The sequence below is a fragment of the Ascaphus truei genome, chromosome 19 (assembly GCF_040206685.1).
Source record: "Ascaphus truei isolate aAscTru1 chromosome 19, aAscTru1.hap1, whole genome shotgun sequence".
NCBI lineage: Eukaryota > Metazoa > Chordata > Amphibia > Anura > Ascaphidae > Ascaphus > Ascaphus truei.
In genome coordinates, this window is record NC_134501.1 from 40,740,864 (window position 1) to 40,759,582 (window position 18,719).

An 18,719-nucleotide genomic window follows, 5' to 3' on the forward strand; every position below is an offset into this window, starting at 1 on the left:
GGACAACTATACATCGTGTACATCCTGCCTTATCCATAGGAAGGCGCCGTTGAGCGTCCTCCCACCCCTGAGCTCGAGAAGAGGCTTCACACGAGGTAGATTTGCTTGAGACCCCTTCTCTAACCCCGGAGCAGGGGATGCTGTGTCCACTGGGGCTAAGATACTGTATGGTGCGAGGAGGTAGGGTGATGGCCTGAGGGGCATAAGTATGATACAAGAGGTGGGGGTTTAGACCTGCCGCTCCGACGTGCCATGTAAACATGCACTTATTAGACCTGGCTTGTCCAGCGGCCTGCCATGATCACAGGAATTGAGGGGGGAAATTGAGGGAGAGATGGGGGGGGGCGGGAATTGAGGGAGAGAATTAGGGAGAGATGGGGTCGTGGAATTGAGGGAGAGATGGGGGCGTGGAATTGAGGGAGGGATGTGGGCGGGGAATTGGGGGAGAGATGTGGGGGGGGAATTGAGGGAGAGGGGATTTGCGGGGGAGAAGGGAGGAGGAATTAAGGGAGAGGGGGAGAAGGGCAGGGATTTGAGGGTGAGAGGTGGTGGAATTGAGGGAGAGAGAGGGGAGGAATTGAGCCGATATTGAGCCGTGTGGGGGGGGGGGGGGGGGGAGAATTAAGCCGAGAGGGGGGGGGGAATTGAGGGAGAGATGTGGGTGGGAAATTGAGGGAGAAGGGGGATTTGAGGGGGGGGGGAGGAATTAAAGGAGAGGGGGAGAAGGGGGGGGAATTGAGGGAGAGGGGGGGAATTGAGGGAGAAGTGGAAATTTGAGGGTGAGATGGGGGGGCATTTGAGGGAGAGAGTGGAGTGGGGCATTTGAGGGAGAGGGGAGGGGTGGCAAGTAGGATAGAGGCATGCCTATTTATTGGCATCCGGAACAAAATGTCGGCTGCCCCCTCACTAGGTGAAATCTTTTCTGCTCTTCTGCTCCTAGGCTACGAGAAGTATAACACTATACGGGCAGACCCAGCACTGTGCTTCCTGGAAAGAGCTGGCAAACCGGACGAGAAGGCTGTGGCGGCAGAGCAGCGGGCAAACGATTATATAGACGGGTAGGAAATATTTGGGTGTGAAGCAGCGCAGAATGAGCCGGGGCAATGGGTGCTCAACTCCAGTCCTCAAGACTCCCCAACAGGCCAGGTTGTCAGGATATCCCTGCTTCAGCACAGGTGGCTCAATCAGTGGCTCAGTCTTCGACTTGTTGGGGGGGGTTTGAAGACTGGAGTTGACCCCTGAGCTAGAGGACAGCGAGCCTGGGCTAAGCATGGGAGAGGGTGGACGAGGGCATCCAAGATTCACCGTCTTCTCTCCTCATGTTAACAGGGATGTGGAAGATCCAGAATATAAACCAGCTCCTGCGTTGTTTAAAGATGACATGGAGGTAAAGGCCGGTCCCCCATCACATCCCTATGTCACGTTCTGTACTTCTAATACAAGTGGCCAGTTTAGCCGTGTCCATCTGTGCATTATACACACGTAGCCAACGTTATTGCAGCCCGCGGCCCGCTCCGCTGGTGTGAAATAGCATAATAGCCCTGCCCCCTTCTCGTGCGTGGCAGATTCAAAATAACGGCGGCTTGTCCTGCTGGCGTGTTGGGTATGTCCCTCTGCAGCGCACGTCACGGGTTGCAATAACGTTGATTACTCAGAATATCAGAACATATCCCACCACAAGCTACAGGGACTTATCCACGATTACCTCAATATATATCAACACCCACTTATCCCAGGTGGCCTCAACATCCACTTGTATGTATGCATGTATGTATCTCTTTATTTATATAGCGTCATTAATGTACAGGGGTACATAGCGTTTCACAGTAGTAATACACGTTATCATATAAATAACAAATAATACAAATAACTGATCATGGGAATAAGCGCTTCAGACATAAAAGTAACATTTAGAAAAAGGAGTACCTGCTCTGAAGAGTTTACAATCTAATTGGTAGGAGGAACATACAGAGACAGTAGGAGGGTGTTCTGGTAAGTGTGTCTGCAAGGGGCCAAGCTTTATGTATAGTAGGTGTATAGTTTCAGCCATGGAGCTACTCATATGCTTTGTTAAGCAGGTGTGTTTTAAGGTGGGTCTTAAAGGTGGATAGAGAGGGTGCTAGTTGGATATTGAGGGGAAGGGCATTTCTGAGGTGTGGGGCAGTGAGTAAGAAAGGTTTAAGGCGGAAGAGGGCTTTAGATACAAAGGGGGTAGAGAGAAGACATCCTTGAGTGGAGCTTATTCCAGATGGCCTCAACATATAGGAACACCCACTTATCCCAGATGGCCTCAACATATAGGAACACTTACTTATCCCAGATGGCCTCGACATATAGGGACACCCACTTATCCCAGATGGCCTCGACATATAGGAACCACTTATGTCTTTAAAGCCGTATCCGTGCTGCTCATATTTGTTTCAAAATATTTAATTTATTTGTTTACTTGAAGCGAGGGGTCCCCCCTTCCCCCTGGAGCAGAACTGGGCACTCCAAGCTACGGGGACCCCACCATTCCTCAGAGAGTTCAATTTGAAAAGACCTACCAAGTGCTTGTCTGGGAGAAACAATATGGCCACTGGGGTCAGCCACACTCTGGCAACCAATAGAAAGCTGTGACATAGTAGCTTGATACTTGATTTTGTTGGGGGGGGGGGGGGGGGTGACGATTGCATCTTTAATCCAAAGGGTGTCAGATGGACAACTGAGTATGACTACTGATCCTCAGGCACAGAGATTCTTCTGGTTTGCAAGTAGATCCCGTGGTCCCTAAAGATCTTTCCTCTTCCACAGGATGATGCTTCTTCTCCTGGTGACCTCGTTATAGCAGACGGAGGTAAGAAAAAACAATTGCATTCCACTTGTAGGGTCATTTTGTTTTGCAACTTATCAGGAAAGGCTAGTGTACCCGGACAGCTTGGAGGCGAGAAGAAAGAGGGGGGGGAAGCTGAAGGGTGGGCGGCTTAGGGGAGATGTGAGACGGGGGCAATAGATGGTGGATTCGTGGAAGGGTTTCCCAGCAAAGGTGGTAGAGGCTAAAGGAATTAAAAATACCTTGGGATAGACAGAAGGGGATCCTTAATATGGGGAAAAAACAGCGGTCCGATAGGGTCTGAGATTTCACAGCAGACGGTAGAATGGACAGACTACAGTAGGTGTGTTAAGTGGTTATCTGATGTCAAAGTTCAACTCCCCCAAATCTCTTTTTTTGAATGCATATACAAATGTAGTAAGACTTGCTGTCCGCAGCACCTCGGGCAAACACGCAAACGTCTGCCGCGATCGCGCTATATGGGGGGGTCCATGCTTCTGGATCGGCAGCAGCAACACGCCCAGTAAGGCTGCGGCCAGGGTGACGCTGAGCGGGGGCTGGCGCTCGCCGCGATGAAACACATCTACAATGTGTGTGGCCAGCGTATGCCCGTGAGTGCACGGCGCTCAGCTGCCTGCAGAGGCAAGCAAATTTGTTTCTGACGCGTCACATGAGCGGTTTGCCCAATGAGGGCAAACCGGCTCAGTATCGTCATGGCCGCGCCCCCCAACACGCCCCACGCGCGCACAGCTTGCTGACCAGGAATCGCACAGCCAAGCAGAGCACATGATGTCATGGCGCTCGAGCAGCCTGGCCGCAGCCTTAGTCTTGCTACACCTGTATATAGATTCTTTGTACAACACGTTGCTCATTGTGCGTTGTGTGTGCGCAGATGGGCAACTCACGGAGGGAGATAAGGGCTTCTGGCCGACACAGTCTGCGCTGACCACGCGTTTACGCCGCCTGGTAACCGCCTTCCAGCGCACCACCAAGGTTAAGCAGGTCCCGCCGATCCTGCAGGTGTTCCCAGTGCATGCCACGGTGACGCAGGCCTCGTACGAAGAGGCCACGCTCAATCCAAAAATGGCAGCCAAAATCGAACGACAACAAAGGTTTGTGCACTGCACTGAATGTCTGATATTTCCCCGCAGGTTAATAATCCATGTGCGTATGTCTATTTTAATGTATATACATGTGTCTATATTTTCTACACGTCTTCATTGAGCCCAGATGGACCCGGAGAGAGGAAGCCGATTTCTACCGAGTGGTTTCCACGTTCGGGGTGGTGTTTGATCCAGGAAGGGGGCAGTTTGACTGGACAAAGTTCCGAGCCATGGCCAGGCTGCATAAGAAGACGGACGAGAGCCTGGAGAAGTACTTATACGCCTTTATAGCAATGTGCCGTAGGGTGTGTCGCCTTCCCTCCAAAGAAGGTGTGTCATATATATGTGTATATATAGGGAAATAGTATCTGCGTGGGGGGGGGGGGGAGTTATCTCTAACATAAACCGAGATCCATTCTCTTCCAAGTCCCAACCATGGCTGGATTAGTGTCCTTCGTTTTTATCCCGGTCGAAGTCCTACCATTGTTTCTTTTCTTTAACATGAGCAACATTTTGCAGGATTTTTGACCTTGTTAAATGAATTTATGAAAACCGACGCGCTTTACTAAAGTCGCCAAAACCAGCGAATCCAGGGACAAGTTCCAATCTGGTTAAGATAATACAGGATGTTTGTTTTCTCTCTATCCATACCCCCTTCCCTCCCAATCTCTCCACCTATCCATACCCCCTTCCCTCCCAATATCTCTACCTATCCATACCCCCTTCCCTCCCAATCTCTTCACTTATCCATACCCCCTTCCCTCCCAATCTCTTCACTTATCCATACCCCCTTCTCTCCCAATCTCTCCACCATGGCCCATATTTCCGAAGCATTTGCAATTCAATAAGACACTTTCCACTGCCGAAAACACCGTCTGGCCCATAAGGTGTCACATGAAATAGCGCTAAATATGAGCCGCATCTCTTCTGGTTTGTTTCTCTTTTGCCCACCTATCCTAAAAAGTATCTACCTTTTTTTAGACTGTGAAATAGCCGTGTTGAGCAATTTTATAACATAAATGAAGGTTGGTGCATACTTCAAGCATGGGCGCAGAATTGAGAATCTTCCTGCCTATAGAATGAGATTTACCCCTCCCACCCCCTGCCAAAAAAAATAGCCTGAAATCTTTTTTGTTCTCGTTCTCAGAATTTGTCGACCCTACCATATCTATTCAACCGATTACAGAAGAGAGAGCTTCCCGAACGTTGTACCGCATTGAGCTCCTTCGAAAGGTGCGAGAACAGGCTATCCGGCACCCACAGCTGTTTGAGCGCTTGAAACTTTGCCACCCTAACCCAGATCTGCCGGTGTGGTGGGAATGTGGAAATCACGACCGGGATTTGCTGATCGGGGCGGCAAAGCACGGGGTAAGCAGGACAGACTACCACATTCTGCGGGACCCCGAGCTGTCCTTCATGGTTTCCCAGAGGAACTACAATCAGAATAAAGGGGCTTCTTCAAGAACTTCAACCCCACTCTTACCCCTACCCAACCAGGTGGCTTTGTCTGCATCCCCTCTCACTCCACAGTCAAGGGTACAAGACCTGAAAGGGATCACCAATGATGAGGTCAAAGTTAAAAACGAGGTCCTCAAAGAGGAGACCCCATCATCGGTAGAGGAGTTTGCATCCCTTGAGCAGACCACTGCCTGGATAAAGCCGGAGTCCATAAACACCATCAATAGTCCTTGGGCCCAAGCTGTAGACCATAAGCCAACTGTTAAGTTGGAAACAGATAGGCGCATGGTGGCAGCGAGGACTGAACCCCTCACCCCAAACCTGGCTTCCAAAAAACAGAGAATCCGCAAACAAGGGTCCGGGTCCAGCTCCAATTCCGACTCCAATCGCTCATCGTGCTCGTCCAGATCCTCCTCCTCCTCCTCCTCCTCATCTTCCTGCTCCCGCTCAGGATCCAGCTCTTCCTCGTCGTCCTCTTGTTCATCGTCGTCTTCCTCGTCTTCCTCCTCCTCTTCGTCCTCGTCCTCATCGTCTGAGGGGAGTGACAGCGATGACCGGGAGGTGCAGAAATGCGGTATGTACAGCCGCGTCCACTTTTGTGCTGCAAACCCCATGCACGTCAAGCCCTGAAGAGCTTACAATCTAATTTTGGTGGCAGAGGCACAGGGAGATAAAAGTGATTTCCCCGTGGTCACAAGGAGACACTGGGATTCGGACCAGATTCGCCTATTTCAAAGAGTGTTCTTACCCCTAAGCTACTCTGACATTTACAGTGTAGTTATGACATTGACTAAATGACCCTAGGGCCGAGACTCAGGTGACCCTTAGGACATTCAGTGAACCTCATTCCTACAGTTAATATAGTTCTCTGTGTCGCTGCCGGAGAAGAGATTAGCTGTTGTCGAAATGAACTGGGACTAAAGTCTTCTTCAGCACATGGAAGAGGCTTCACTGCATGTTGAATAAGGACCTAGGGGGCAGATTTTTCAGTCTCCGAAGCGGGCATCCCAACCGATCCGGCGTCGACCTTCATTGACATGAATGGCAGTTGTCGCTAGCTCAGGTCCGGCCCGGCGCATCGGAGCTTGACGAATCTGCCCCCCAAGCGCCATGGTCTCTGTCTTCCATTCCTGGAGGGAAGAGAGCAGGTCACGACCCTGGGGACCGCGGGAATTCCCACACCGCAAAGGTTAAAGGTTTTAAATTTAGGATTTTTAAACCCCGTTTAAAGTTGGTTTCTTACCACTGTGGGCCGCGCTAGCGCCTCCATTATGTGTCACGGTTTGTTGAGAGAGACCTAGCACAGGCGTATTGCCGACTCTTGTTACTGATTAAATACTCTACATGGATGAGGTAGGGGTTCACATAAGCAGAAACAACACCAGATTGATAAGCGCCAACCCTGTCCCAGCCCCCCATTCAGAGCCTTGTGAAAATGAAAATATATTGTTTAAAGCCAGACCCCAAATAAGTTAGGGTCAGAATAAAAGTGACACACACCCTCCACCGTACAGTGTACAACAAATAAAAACCCCATGTGTGAGCACGTTCACACGTCTGCCGCCCTGCCCTTCCCCATTATCTCTTAGCATGCAGTGCTTCCACTGTTGCCAGGGATTGGGGGTAATGACATGCAAATGAGCAACCGGTGTCACTCTTTGCTTCGTGTCCATTGTAACATGGAGCCATATAAGCTTCTGCCTGCCGCATTACACAGCTTCTCAGCACAGCCTGTTTACAGAAGTGCAGAGCCAGTAAACCTGCTCACAGACAGCTTTTCCAACCTTCTGCATTTCCTCAGTGTGAGGCTGGTTATACTGGCTTTGCAATGCGAAGCTGGAAGTGTTTGCAACTAGTCTTGGTACAAATCCAGTTGCGGCGTAGTGTAGTGAAAGCGCTCGGCCATGTAGCACCTGAATGACTTATAAAATAGAGATGAAAAGGCAACGGCTTGCGGTTGGCCAACAATGATCCTTGTCTCCGTGTCCGCACGACAACAGCGGCTGTTTATTCTCAGTTGCTCTGCTGCCGCAGGCAGCACTGAGCTGCTTTCCATGCAGTCTTCAAAGAGACCTGTCGGAGCAGCTGCCTTAACCTGGACTTTTCCGAGACGCCCATGTGACGTTCAGTGGTGTCACAAAGTTAAAAGGGGCTTAGGAGCCGTGTTTTTTTTTTCTTAGCTAACCTTTTCTTCCCACCCTGACAGATCGAGTCCCGCACGTCAAGGCGTACGATGAAGAAAGTGTGGCCTCCATCAGCACAATCCAGGATGAAACTCAGGACAGCTTCCAGCTGGATAACGGGACCCCGAATTCCAATTATCTTGTGCCCGGGGGGTACATGGTGGCGGCTTCCCATTGGCCGAAGGTAATGAATGGCGTGCACTCATTTTCGTTCTCTCGTTCAGCGTGTCGGCGCTTGGGACAACGCCCTCTGTCGATCTGGATTAACATACAACGCAGTCCCTTCTACGCCCAAAATAAACCGATGGCGCCGACCCGTTCAAGAGGTTTACTTCCAACGCCAAGTTCTTTTAAAAAAAAAAAGATTTTTAAAGTAATTATGTAAACACGGGAGCTGGGACTCGGGAGGGGGGTGATCTCCTCTCGCTGCTCCCGTCTTTCTCATGGCACTGTGTGTTCTACAAGAGTTTGCACAAGCAAAGACCCCCTCTTATTTATATTGGCTCTAACGGTGATAGGGTGGGCTAAAGCAGGGGTGTTCAACTCCAGTCCTCAAGCCACCCTAACAGGTCAGGTTTTCAGGATATCCCAGCTTCAGCGCAGGTGGCTCAATCAGAGGCTCAGTCATAGACTGTGCCTCTGATTGAGCCACCTGTGCTGAAACAGAGACGGAGCCACCTGTGCTGAAGCAGGGACTGATTGAGCCCGCTGTGCTGAAGCAGGGATTTCCTGAACACCTGACCTGTTGTGGGGGCTTGAGGACTGGAGTTGAGCGCCCCTGGTCTAGACGTTTAGAAATACTTGACGGACAAGCGGCCATTCTTCATTTCCAAAACAGCAAAATGTTTGCTGTCATCCTGGTGACATTTAAGGAAGTTGTTTTCAAAATGTTGGGGGGGGGGGGGGGGGTTGTTACCAACTCTCGGGGTTTGTACCTTAAGGCCCCTGGATTTAAATGCGTCTTCGCACTGCTTACTATATGTAACCCTCATTACTTTACCTCAGACTTTAGAAGCTGTCACTGAGGTGGGGGCCTGAGTCCTGTAAGGCCAGGGCCATAGAGGTGTGGGGAGAGCGGAGGCGCGCTAACGCTGAGGCTCGCCTGCTTCAGTCAGCGCGATTGCACGGATTTACAGGCGAGCCAGCGTGCGCGAAGGGAGCCGGGGGGAGGTGGTTGGAGGCGTGGCAGTGACGTCGCTGGGCCAATCGCCCGCGACGCACTGACGTCAATGTCACGGCGCCGACATCACGGCGCCGTGATGTTGACGCTGCTGTACAGTGATTGGAGGTTTTCAGCCGACAGCGCGCTGAAAAACAGCTTGGCGCTCGGCTGAAACCTCCAACGCCTCAGGACGCCTGCGGATGCTCGCGTGAGCCCCCTCTCAAGGCATCCTCATTGCGGATGCAGGGGCTCAGCGCGGAGCGTCCGCACGCCTCAGCACGGCTGGTCCATCTATGGACGCAGCCTAACTCTTATAGTGGGGGGTACACAGAGTGGGAAGCAGGAGTAATTAGACACAACAACACTGTAAGGAATTGTAACAAACTTTATATTACTTTATCATTTTGAACAGGGATACGCACACAGGGCGACCACATAACCACACAGTATTTCTGCAATCCTACTAAAACAAATCACTAACGCTGCGCCTCTGTCTTTATATATGTTACAGTCACTGCATATTAGCTCACATGCCCTGTGATCAGACAGGGTAATTGTACAATAACCTTTCGTTGCAGCTCTGGATTCAAACAGATGCAGCTGCTGCTTTTTACTGTTAGGCCTGGGACCCGGTGCGCCCGGCGGCGCGGGCGGCCACACGCGAGTTCCCCACCAGCAGGGGAATCCTCCCGAGCCGGTCCCGGTCCCCCCTGGCTGCACAGCTTACTACACGCTGTGGCGCGTCAGCCGCTACGGGATACAAGAGAAGGGTGATCCCTAGCGTTGACGCCTCACGTGGGGTGGCTGTAAGCCAATGGGGAGGGGAGGCTTCGGGAGGAGGAGAGGCTTCGGGGAACGGGGAGGAGTGTGGAGTGAAAGCAGCGTGTGTGCCTGTCTGTGTTTGTGTATGTGTGTGCCTGTCTGTGTGTGTGTATGTGTGTCAGAGTGCCTGTCTGTGTTTGTGTATGTGTGTGCCTGAGTCCGTGATTGCCTGCCTCTGTGTGTGTATGTGTATGAGTGCCTGCCTGCGTGTGTGCGCGTGTGTGTGTGTGTGAGAGAGTGCCTGCGTGTGTGTATGTGTGTGTCTGAGTGCGTGAGTGCCTGCCTCTGTCTGTGTGTGTGTCTGCGTGTGTGTATGAGTGCCAGCCCGAGCCCGTGGAGGGAGGGGGGGTAAAGAGTAGCGGGTCCCTCCGCTCAAGCCACGCCCCCTGCTCCAGCTCAAACCTCCCACTCCCTCCCGCTCCCTACAGACCGCATATCGCGGTCTGTGTCTGTCAGCGCCCCGCCTGTCTGCAGTGCGGGCGCGCTGACGGAGGGAGCAGGGCCTTAGCCTTACTGTGAAAACATAACCTGTGTCCCAATGCAGGGGGATCTCCTTCTTTCCTCTGGCTGTTACAATACAGGGGGATCTCCTTCTTTCCTCTGGCTGTTACAATGCAGGGGGATCTCCTCCTTTCCTCTGGCTGTTACAGTGCAGGGGGATCTCCTCCTTTCCTCTGGCTGTTACAGTGCAGGGGGATCTCCTTCTTTCCTCTGGCTGTTACAATGCAGGGGGATCTCCTCCTTTCCTCTGGCTGTTACAGTGCAGGGGGATCTACTTCTTTCCTCTGGCTGTTACAATGCAGGGGGATCTCCTCCTTTCCTCTGGCTGTTACAATACAGGGGGATCTCCTTCTTTCCTCTGGCTGTTACAATAGAGGGGGGATCTTCTTCTTTCCTCTGGCTGTTACAATGCAGGGGGATCTCCTTCTTTCCTCTCGCTGTTACAATGCAGGGGGATCTCCTTCTTTCCTCTCCTGTTACAGTGCAGGGGGATCTCCTTCTTTCCTCTCCTGTTACAGTTCAGGGGGATCTCCTTCTTTCCTCTGGCTGTTACAATGCAGGGGATCTCTTTATATCCTCTGGCTGTTACAATGCAGGGGGATCTCCTTCTTTCCTCTGGCTGTTACAGTGCAGGGGGATCTCCTTCTTTCCTCTGGCTGTTACAATACAGTGGGATCTCCTTCTTTCCTCTGACTGTTACAATACAGGGGGATCTCTTTATATCCTCTGGCTGTTACAATGCAGGGGGGTCTCCTTCTTTCCTCTGGCTGTTACAATGCAGGGGATCTCCTTCCTCTGGCTGTTACATCCTGCTATGTCTCCCCTTAGCTGCTACAGTGCTCCCCGAGGTGTCCCTGTACTTTGTACTGGCCAGCAAAATCCACCTCACTCTATGGACCGGGCAGGCCCTTGCAGAGTGTTCTGCAGCAGCCTCACCATATCATAAACTGCCCCACCAGTCCCCTCAGCAAACCCTTTCCAACTGTCACCAACTGCCATTCCACTGGCTAAGACCAGTCACATGGTCCAGTGGAATGTACTTCTTAATGGGGCCATGTCCTGTGCTGATGGCAGACACAGTGGGTTACATAAATATGGGCCTTTTTGCTGGTGGGAGTTGCATTCAATTGAAAGGCTGATCTCTCTGACGCCCTCTCCACCAAATCGATATGTTTATAAGTTCGGGGAATGGGAGGTCCGAAAGCCCAACTCTGTCCGACTCTTGCGTTCTGCTCAAGGATGTCTTCTCTCTGCCCCTTTTGTATCTAAAGCCCTCTCCCGCCTTAAACATTTCTCACTGACTGCCCCACACCTCTGGAATGCCCTTCCCCCCAATACCCGACTAGCACCCTCTCTCTCCACCTTTAAGAACAATCTAAAAACTCACCTTTGTAACGCAGCATATGAGTAGCTCCGCGGCTGATACTTTAGGTCAGGGCCATGGTCAAAAAGACCGTGCTGGCCCTCGCTGAGCCGCGTTGAGGGGAAACATCAACCCTATTGAGTACGGCTTTAGATGGCGCTTCCGGAGGCGTGTGGAATTGCAGCCGACAGCACAATTTAAGTTTTCCCGTTGAGGGAAGCTCAGGGCCGGTCACGTGACCGCCAACAGCCAATGGCAGCCCGTGACGTCGGCGCCGTGACGTGGCGCACTAGCCCCGCCTCCCACCCGAATCACAAGCGCTGACGCTCATGCAGGGACACAAAAAAGCTCCTGCTTGAGCGTCAGCGCTGTGAATGTCACCATGTCCGAGGCCTTTACATCTCGGGTGCTCTAACTTTGGTCCCCTGCAGACGCACTTAACAGAACACCCTCCGACTGTCTCTGTACGTTCTCCCTACTTACCCACTTTGATTGTAAGCTCTTCGGGGCAGGGACTCCTTTTCCTATTGTTACGATTATGTCTGAACCGCTTATTCCCATTATGTGTTATGATGTCCGGTGTATTACTGCTGTGACACGTTATGTACATGGATTGCGTTATGGAAATAAAGACGTACACACACAAACATACATACACACACATAAATACATATACACACACACACAGATATAATATACACACGTGTGTGTGTGATATATTATATATATAGAGAGAGAGAGAGAGAGAGAGAGAGACACAACAAAAAAGAACATATGAAGTAGCGCCTATAAATTATCCTGAATATATATCTGACGGTGCAATAAAGAACTATTTTGCTATAGGCTATTTGAGTAAAACCTAGCGGGGTGGTATAACTGTTGCTGATGGCATATGTGATAAAAACTTCTACTCCCAAGAATATCTAAAGCATAATATTATAAAAAACATATCAATAAAAAAATATTATTTATAAATGAATAATAAAATAAAAAAATTAAAAACACTTAGAGAGACAGAGTCCTATTCCAATGATTGATACACCCTTGTATCTGCAGCCCGTTTTGAAGGGATCACCAGTCCCTGACAAAAATCTGTGAAAAGAAGAAAACAAACAGGCGCACACCTAGTGTAATATCGTTATAAAATATATATTAAAGGAACATGAAATCAATCAAATGCCCACTCACAAAGTACTGTAAAATCAAGCATGTATGAGATTGGCTCTCATTTGCCAACAACGCAGTCCTTTCGGCACGCCACGAGGTCCCAGCGTTCTCCTGTGTCGCTCCTCCGCATAACCGGAACCTTTTCCCTTAGGTGCCCGTCAGTAGAGTTCCTCCGGATACAAGTAGTTCAAGAGTTCTTATGAGCTGGTATAGAATGTATCCAATCCAACTCGTGGGGGACTCAGCAGCTCACATCCAGCAGCAATATTGTTCATATGTGAGTACAGCCACGGTTAGACCACGCCCTGCGCGTTTCGTCATCAAAGATGACTTCCCCTGATGAAGTCATCTTTGATGATGAAATGCGTAGGGCGTGGTCTAACCGTGGCTGTACTCACATATGAACAATATTGCTGCTGGATGTGAGCTGCTGAGTCCCCCGCGAGTTGGATTGGATACATTCTATACCAGCTCATAAGAACTCTTGAACTACTTGTATCCGGAGGAACTCTACTGACGGGCACCTAAGGGAAAAGGTTCCGGTTATGCGGAGGAGCGACACAGGAGAACGCTGGGACCTCGTGGCGTGCCGAGAGGACTGCGTTGTTGGCAAATGAGAGCCAATCTCATACATGCTTGATTTTACAGTACTTTTGTGAGTGGGCATTTGATTGATTTCATGTTCCTTTAATATATATTTTATAACGATATTACACTAGGTATGCGCCTGTTTGTTTTCTTCTTTTCATATATATATCTATACATACATACATACTGTGGCAAATTGCTCCCTTTATGTAGCGCTACCGCTTGCCCAGGCTCTTCCTGACACAGTCTTCTAGGATTTGTTTTGCATAAACGGGGGACAAACACGTGTATACACACAAGGGGCACTAAGCCCTCAACCTCCAGCAGTTTATTCTTCCGTTAGTGACACTACACATGTTTAAACACCATCACTTTAAGAATAAAATAAACTCATAAAAATAACATCTACTCCTGTCAGGAGTCTAGCTCACATGCATATCCCTATCTGCAATATTGTCTGGCTAAGCCACTTACCAACTTAAAATAACACACAGAATAACATTGAGTCCATGACTTTGAGATGGGGACAGCGTCCCATTAAATCCTCAGATGCTGAAGTATGTGAAGTGGGCACCCTCCCCGAACTGGATGAAGGGGAGCTGCAATACCCCCAGCCTCCAGGCTCTAGGAGAGAGAGTGAAAAAGCAACCCTCTCTGCTCTAAATACCTGTTCTAGTAATTAGGTGTGGGAAAAGCCAGAACCACTAATCTCTGGCCTGGAGTTTCTGTCCCACAGTCTCAGCAACTGTGAAACTGTGGAATGGATCACTTCCATACTAAGTCTGCCCATTATCCAGCGACTAAAGCACAATACATACATAAACACACACACACACATATATATACACACACACACACACATACTGTATATACAAAAACAGTGAAGTAGCACTATAATGTGCTTTCTAGATATGTGTATAATCAGATAATGGTTGTGCCCAGTATGAAAAAAAAAAAGCCTGGGTAGGGAAGTACCTAAATAATTAAAAAAATAACCTAAAGAGTACAACACATATCAAACATAATGTGTGTGTGTGTGTGTGTGTGTTTATATATAGAGAGAGAAAAAAAGAAGCGCAAGCTCCATAGCGTGATACTGTAGGCTAAATTTAACATTGTATAAAAAATAAAAAAAGGTCTCTTGGACTTGCACTCACAAGAGGACAAATATAAACAGCATTTATGAGATAAAATCTCAATAGTGATGACGTCACTATCGGGGTGTACAGCAGTCTGGTCGCCAGTAGAACAATAATCACCAGTCTGCTGTATAGTGGAAATAGGAGGGCATGCACACAGCCCATGGCCCGATTACTGGGAGGCACCTGGGAGCTCAACCGTAGAGGATTGCAAACACGGTCCTAAACGATTCTTCACCCACCGCACACCGGCTGTGCTGGGCTGGAGGAGCTCCCCGCTTTCCACCGCAGGTAATGGGTCCGTAGATCGCCTGGAGGTGGTAGCTGCAGCCGGGCCTGTGCTTCCGTGTTGGCTTGCGAGCGGACCGGAGTGATGACACTACGTACAACGAGCGTCCTGACACGTTTCGGCACGTGTAGTGACTTCATCAAAGGTGCGGGGAGCTCCTCCAGCCCAGCACAGCTGGTGTGCGGTGGGTGAAGAGTCGTTTAGGACCGTGTTTGCAATCGTCTACGGTTGAGCTCACAGGTGCCTCCCAGTAATCGGGACATTGGCAGTACATACATACACATACACATACATACACGCACACATATGCATACATACATACACACACACAACTCTGAACGGTACAAGAATATCAAGAAATACATGAGACGTGGCATCTTTATTAGGGGCTAGTTAACCGTTTAGACGACCCAGAAGCCCTCCTAAACTCAGAAAGCCCAAAGCCGCGTCAACCCTGTTGCTAAATAGCTTTGCGCCTCCGTTTTGGCAACGAATGCGGTTTTTACATACTCAAAGCCCCCTCTTCCTCCCGCAGGACCGCGTGATGATTAACCGTCTGGACAGCATTTGCCAAGCAGTATTAAAAGGAAAATGGCCGGCCACCAGACGCAGCTACGATAGCGCCACCGTCGCCTCTTTCTACACCACCAAACTCCTGGACAGCCCGGGAGCCGCAGCCGAGTGCGCCGAGCCTGGCTCGCAGGTCCCGCCATGCGTCGCCGCAGCCAAGGAAGAGCTCGACCCGCCCTTACAGATGTCAAAGGTGAAGAAGCATGTACCAGACAAGGAGTTTACCGTGAAAATCAATGACGTATGTGTATTTTCTTGCCCTAGGACCTGATTGCCGTGTGCCGCATGGTGCATATTCTTTTTGCCCTCTTCGTCCCCCATCCGCCCTGCCCGCCGTCTGCCTGCGCTCTCACTGTCCCCTTAATCCCTGGCATTATTTTTCGGGGGCGGAATTTGCACTTTTTATTTCTTTTTTTATTTTATAACGCTTGTTTTGCTTGGATCTGCTTAAAAAATGAAATAGCTGATAATGTCAACAGCAAAAAAAGTCCCTTTCTTTCCGCAGATCTCTGCGCTGATAATCCGATGCTTCCTAAAAAGGCTTGTTTCTTGCGTTTCCTAACCGGGGAGTTATTTGTGTGTTTTGTGTGTTTTGTGTGATGTCTTTTCTATTTGTAGTGCGTTTGGCAGTTTTGGTAATGTTTGGCATGCTCGGCCCCCGCTGGCAAACTGTACATTTCCGTGGGCTTGGCAGAGACCACCATTTTTGTAGTTAATCTGAATAAAACGTTCTAACTCTGCGCTCTCGTGCTGCAGGGCAACATGTAGATTTGTGGCAGCCGTGGCTTGAGATTATTCTGTATACTATGATAATAGAATATCAATTCCAGTGCACCGAGCTTGGCTACAACGTACACATCACTGCTGCACGTTGTAATCGGATCTTCTTATGCACTGGAAGGTATCACTACCTGCAAAATAAACACCTGCCCTTCTACAGGACTGATATACAGCTCCTAGAGATTTAAACTACAAATTAAACCGTATACTCCAGGGGAGGCCAACTCCAGTCCTCAAGGGCCACCGACAAGTCAGGATATCAGGAAAAAAACCCAGAGAGATGATACCTGCCCAACCTGAATTAGTGTGGTAGGTGCATTAGGGGTGGAAGTTTATAAAGGCACAAAGCCCTAACCACCTGTGCTGAAGCTGGGATTGATTGAGCCACCTGTGCTGAAGCCTGGACTGCTTGTGCCACCTGTGCTGAAGCAGGGATATCCTGAAAGCGCAAACAAAGTCCTAACCAGGGAATTCTCCAGAGGTGGAGAGCTGGGTAGGGAGCCCCCTAATAATGGGCACTCAGTTACCCAAATGAACGGCAGGGTCTTGTATAGTGCTGTGAAGCCCTATGTATATTCATTTGGGTAACTAGTGCCCATTAATAGGGGGCTCCCTACCCAGCTCTCCACCTCTGGAGAATTCCCTGGCTAGGACTTTGTATGCGCTTTCAGGATATCCCTGCTTCAGCACAGGTGGCTCAAGCAGTCACAGCTTCAGCACAGGTGGCTCAAGCAGTCCCTGTTTCAGCACAGGTAGCACAGTCTTTGACTGAGCCACTGATTGAGCCACTTGTACTGAAACAGGGATATCCTTAAAACCTGACCCGTTGGTGGCCCTTGAGGACTGGAGTTGGCCGTCCCTGCTATACTCGTTTGTAAAGATTAGCAAGACTCTTCGTAAATTTATGCAATATACACAAACTTTCAATCAGTAACTGGTGTATGAGCATTTAATGCTATAAACCTCACGTGTGTGTTATTTTGCAATGCACATTATCGTAAATCGTTTTAAAGTGCAAAATAATGTGCGATTTTCACGCAGTAATATAATAAGCAATATGTTATCTATCTTAGCTGTACAAACTAAGATTCATCTTGAAATAGCAATATAACGTATACATATTGTACATAAGTGAAACCGGTATCTAGAATATTCATTAATGATGTAATGCAGCAGATAAGACGTCTGTAATCGTATACATGGTGTAGAGAAAAAAACGGGATCTTTTATTTTTCGGCATATCTTGCAGAAAAATCATGACATTTCCAGGTTCTACATTTCAGAATGATTTGATAATCTTATAAATATTCTTTGGATTCGGTGATGGCGTGATGACCTCATCAAGCGCATAGTTACAAAATGGTGTTTAGCGAAGAAGATATGTGCGTTATAAAGTGCGTGAGACAAAGTGAGAATTATGGTCCAAAACGCTAAAATAAAATGTGCCCTGATTAAGGACTGTCGCTAGGAGGGCAGAAAACACTAATTAATAAAACAATGTATCGTTCAGAAGAGGGAGACGCTGGATCAGCGCGCTATCGATGATGCGATCAGACCGCAGCGTTTCAGCAGGAGGGGATTTTGAACACACACTTTGAACCATACTTGTACTCAACCGCTATAGTAATCTTAGTGTTTCAGATCAGATTACCGCAGTGTAACACATTTACGAGCTACGAAGGATAATCTCGTATTTCCTGTTTAATGAACACGAACCTCCCGCAGCGTATCTGCTACTTGTCATAATACAGCAACATCAATTTAGTAAACATCAGTTGATTGTCTACATTGTGCTTCTTATATAGTGTTAATCTACATCACAGACCTACAATTGTGCACGTTTTCACAGGGATTGAGCGAGAAATATATCAAATATGAAAAACGAAAGGGGTCCCATCTTTTCTGAACGTGGTTTAGCTCGAATGTAATGTACGGTTGTAGATGCACAATAAGCCGTATATATGTTAAATGATATCAGTTTTCCCTTTATGTCATTTATATATATCAAATATACAAACATTAATCTTTCTCCATAATTTATTTCGGGGAGCGGTGTCTGGTGAGATCGTGGCACGTACGTTTACTGCGTTCTGTTCTCTCTGCGTGGCGCGGACGCTCTTAGTAACGCGGACCTTTTGCCTAACAGGAAGGCGGCTTGAAGTTAACTTTTCAGAAGCAGGGAATTTCTCAGAAGCGTCCGCTGGACAGCAGCGAGGAGGCTGGCTTGGGACAGCAGCAATATCTGGCCCGTCTGCGGGACCTGCAGAATGCGTCGGAGGCCAGCCTTGTCAACTTTCCCAAATCCACCACGGCATCTGGTAAGGAGTCATGGCTGGTTTCTCGTATTTACATGGATGGATGGGGTTGGGGGATGTGGGGGGAGAGCCCGAGATTCATACCTGGAAACGTAGGGCCGGTTCCGTCCTTTCCGGCGGAAACAAAATGGCAGTTACTTGGACCGCAACATCATCCATTTCGACTTCCTATTGGCCAAGAAAATACAAAAATACCCAATGCTGCATCCAATGTGACAAAATACATACTGTAGTTAAATACTTCAATGTTGGTATTCCCCTTAATAAGGGTCATTTTGTTAAACCCTTTGGCCAAAGCGTTATAAACCTGCAGCCACGTCATAACGCCATAGAATCCTTTGTATATCAGTATTGCTTGACCTGAAGAAGAGAGGAGAACTCTCGAAAGCTTGTCCTATGACATAAATTGTTAGTCCAATAAAAAAGGTATCACCTAATACTGAAGAACTCATTTATTCTGCACTATA

General features: G+C 48.9%; 1 protein-coding gene across 1 annotated transcript in view; it reads left to right on the top strand.

Moving 5' to 3' along the window:
* CHD9 (chromodomain helicase DNA binding protein 9) overlaps positions 1 to 18,719 on the top strand; it is a 197,196-nt gene that overhangs the window by 152,718 nt on the left and 25,759 nt on the right. The window contains 9 exon segments of the mRNA XM_075577155.1: positions 941 to 1,058; positions 1,330 to 1,387; positions 2,794 to 2,836; positions 3,705 to 3,924; positions 4,043 to 4,245; positions 5,063 to 5,947; positions 7,580 to 7,740; positions 15,123 to 15,398; positions 18,084 to 18,255. Coding sequence (XP_075433270.1) covers positions 941 to 1,058; positions 1,330 to 1,387; positions 2,794 to 2,836; positions 3,705 to 3,924; positions 4,043 to 4,245; positions 5,063 to 5,947; positions 7,580 to 7,740; positions 15,123 to 15,398; positions 18,084 to 18,255 — 2,136 coding nt within the window.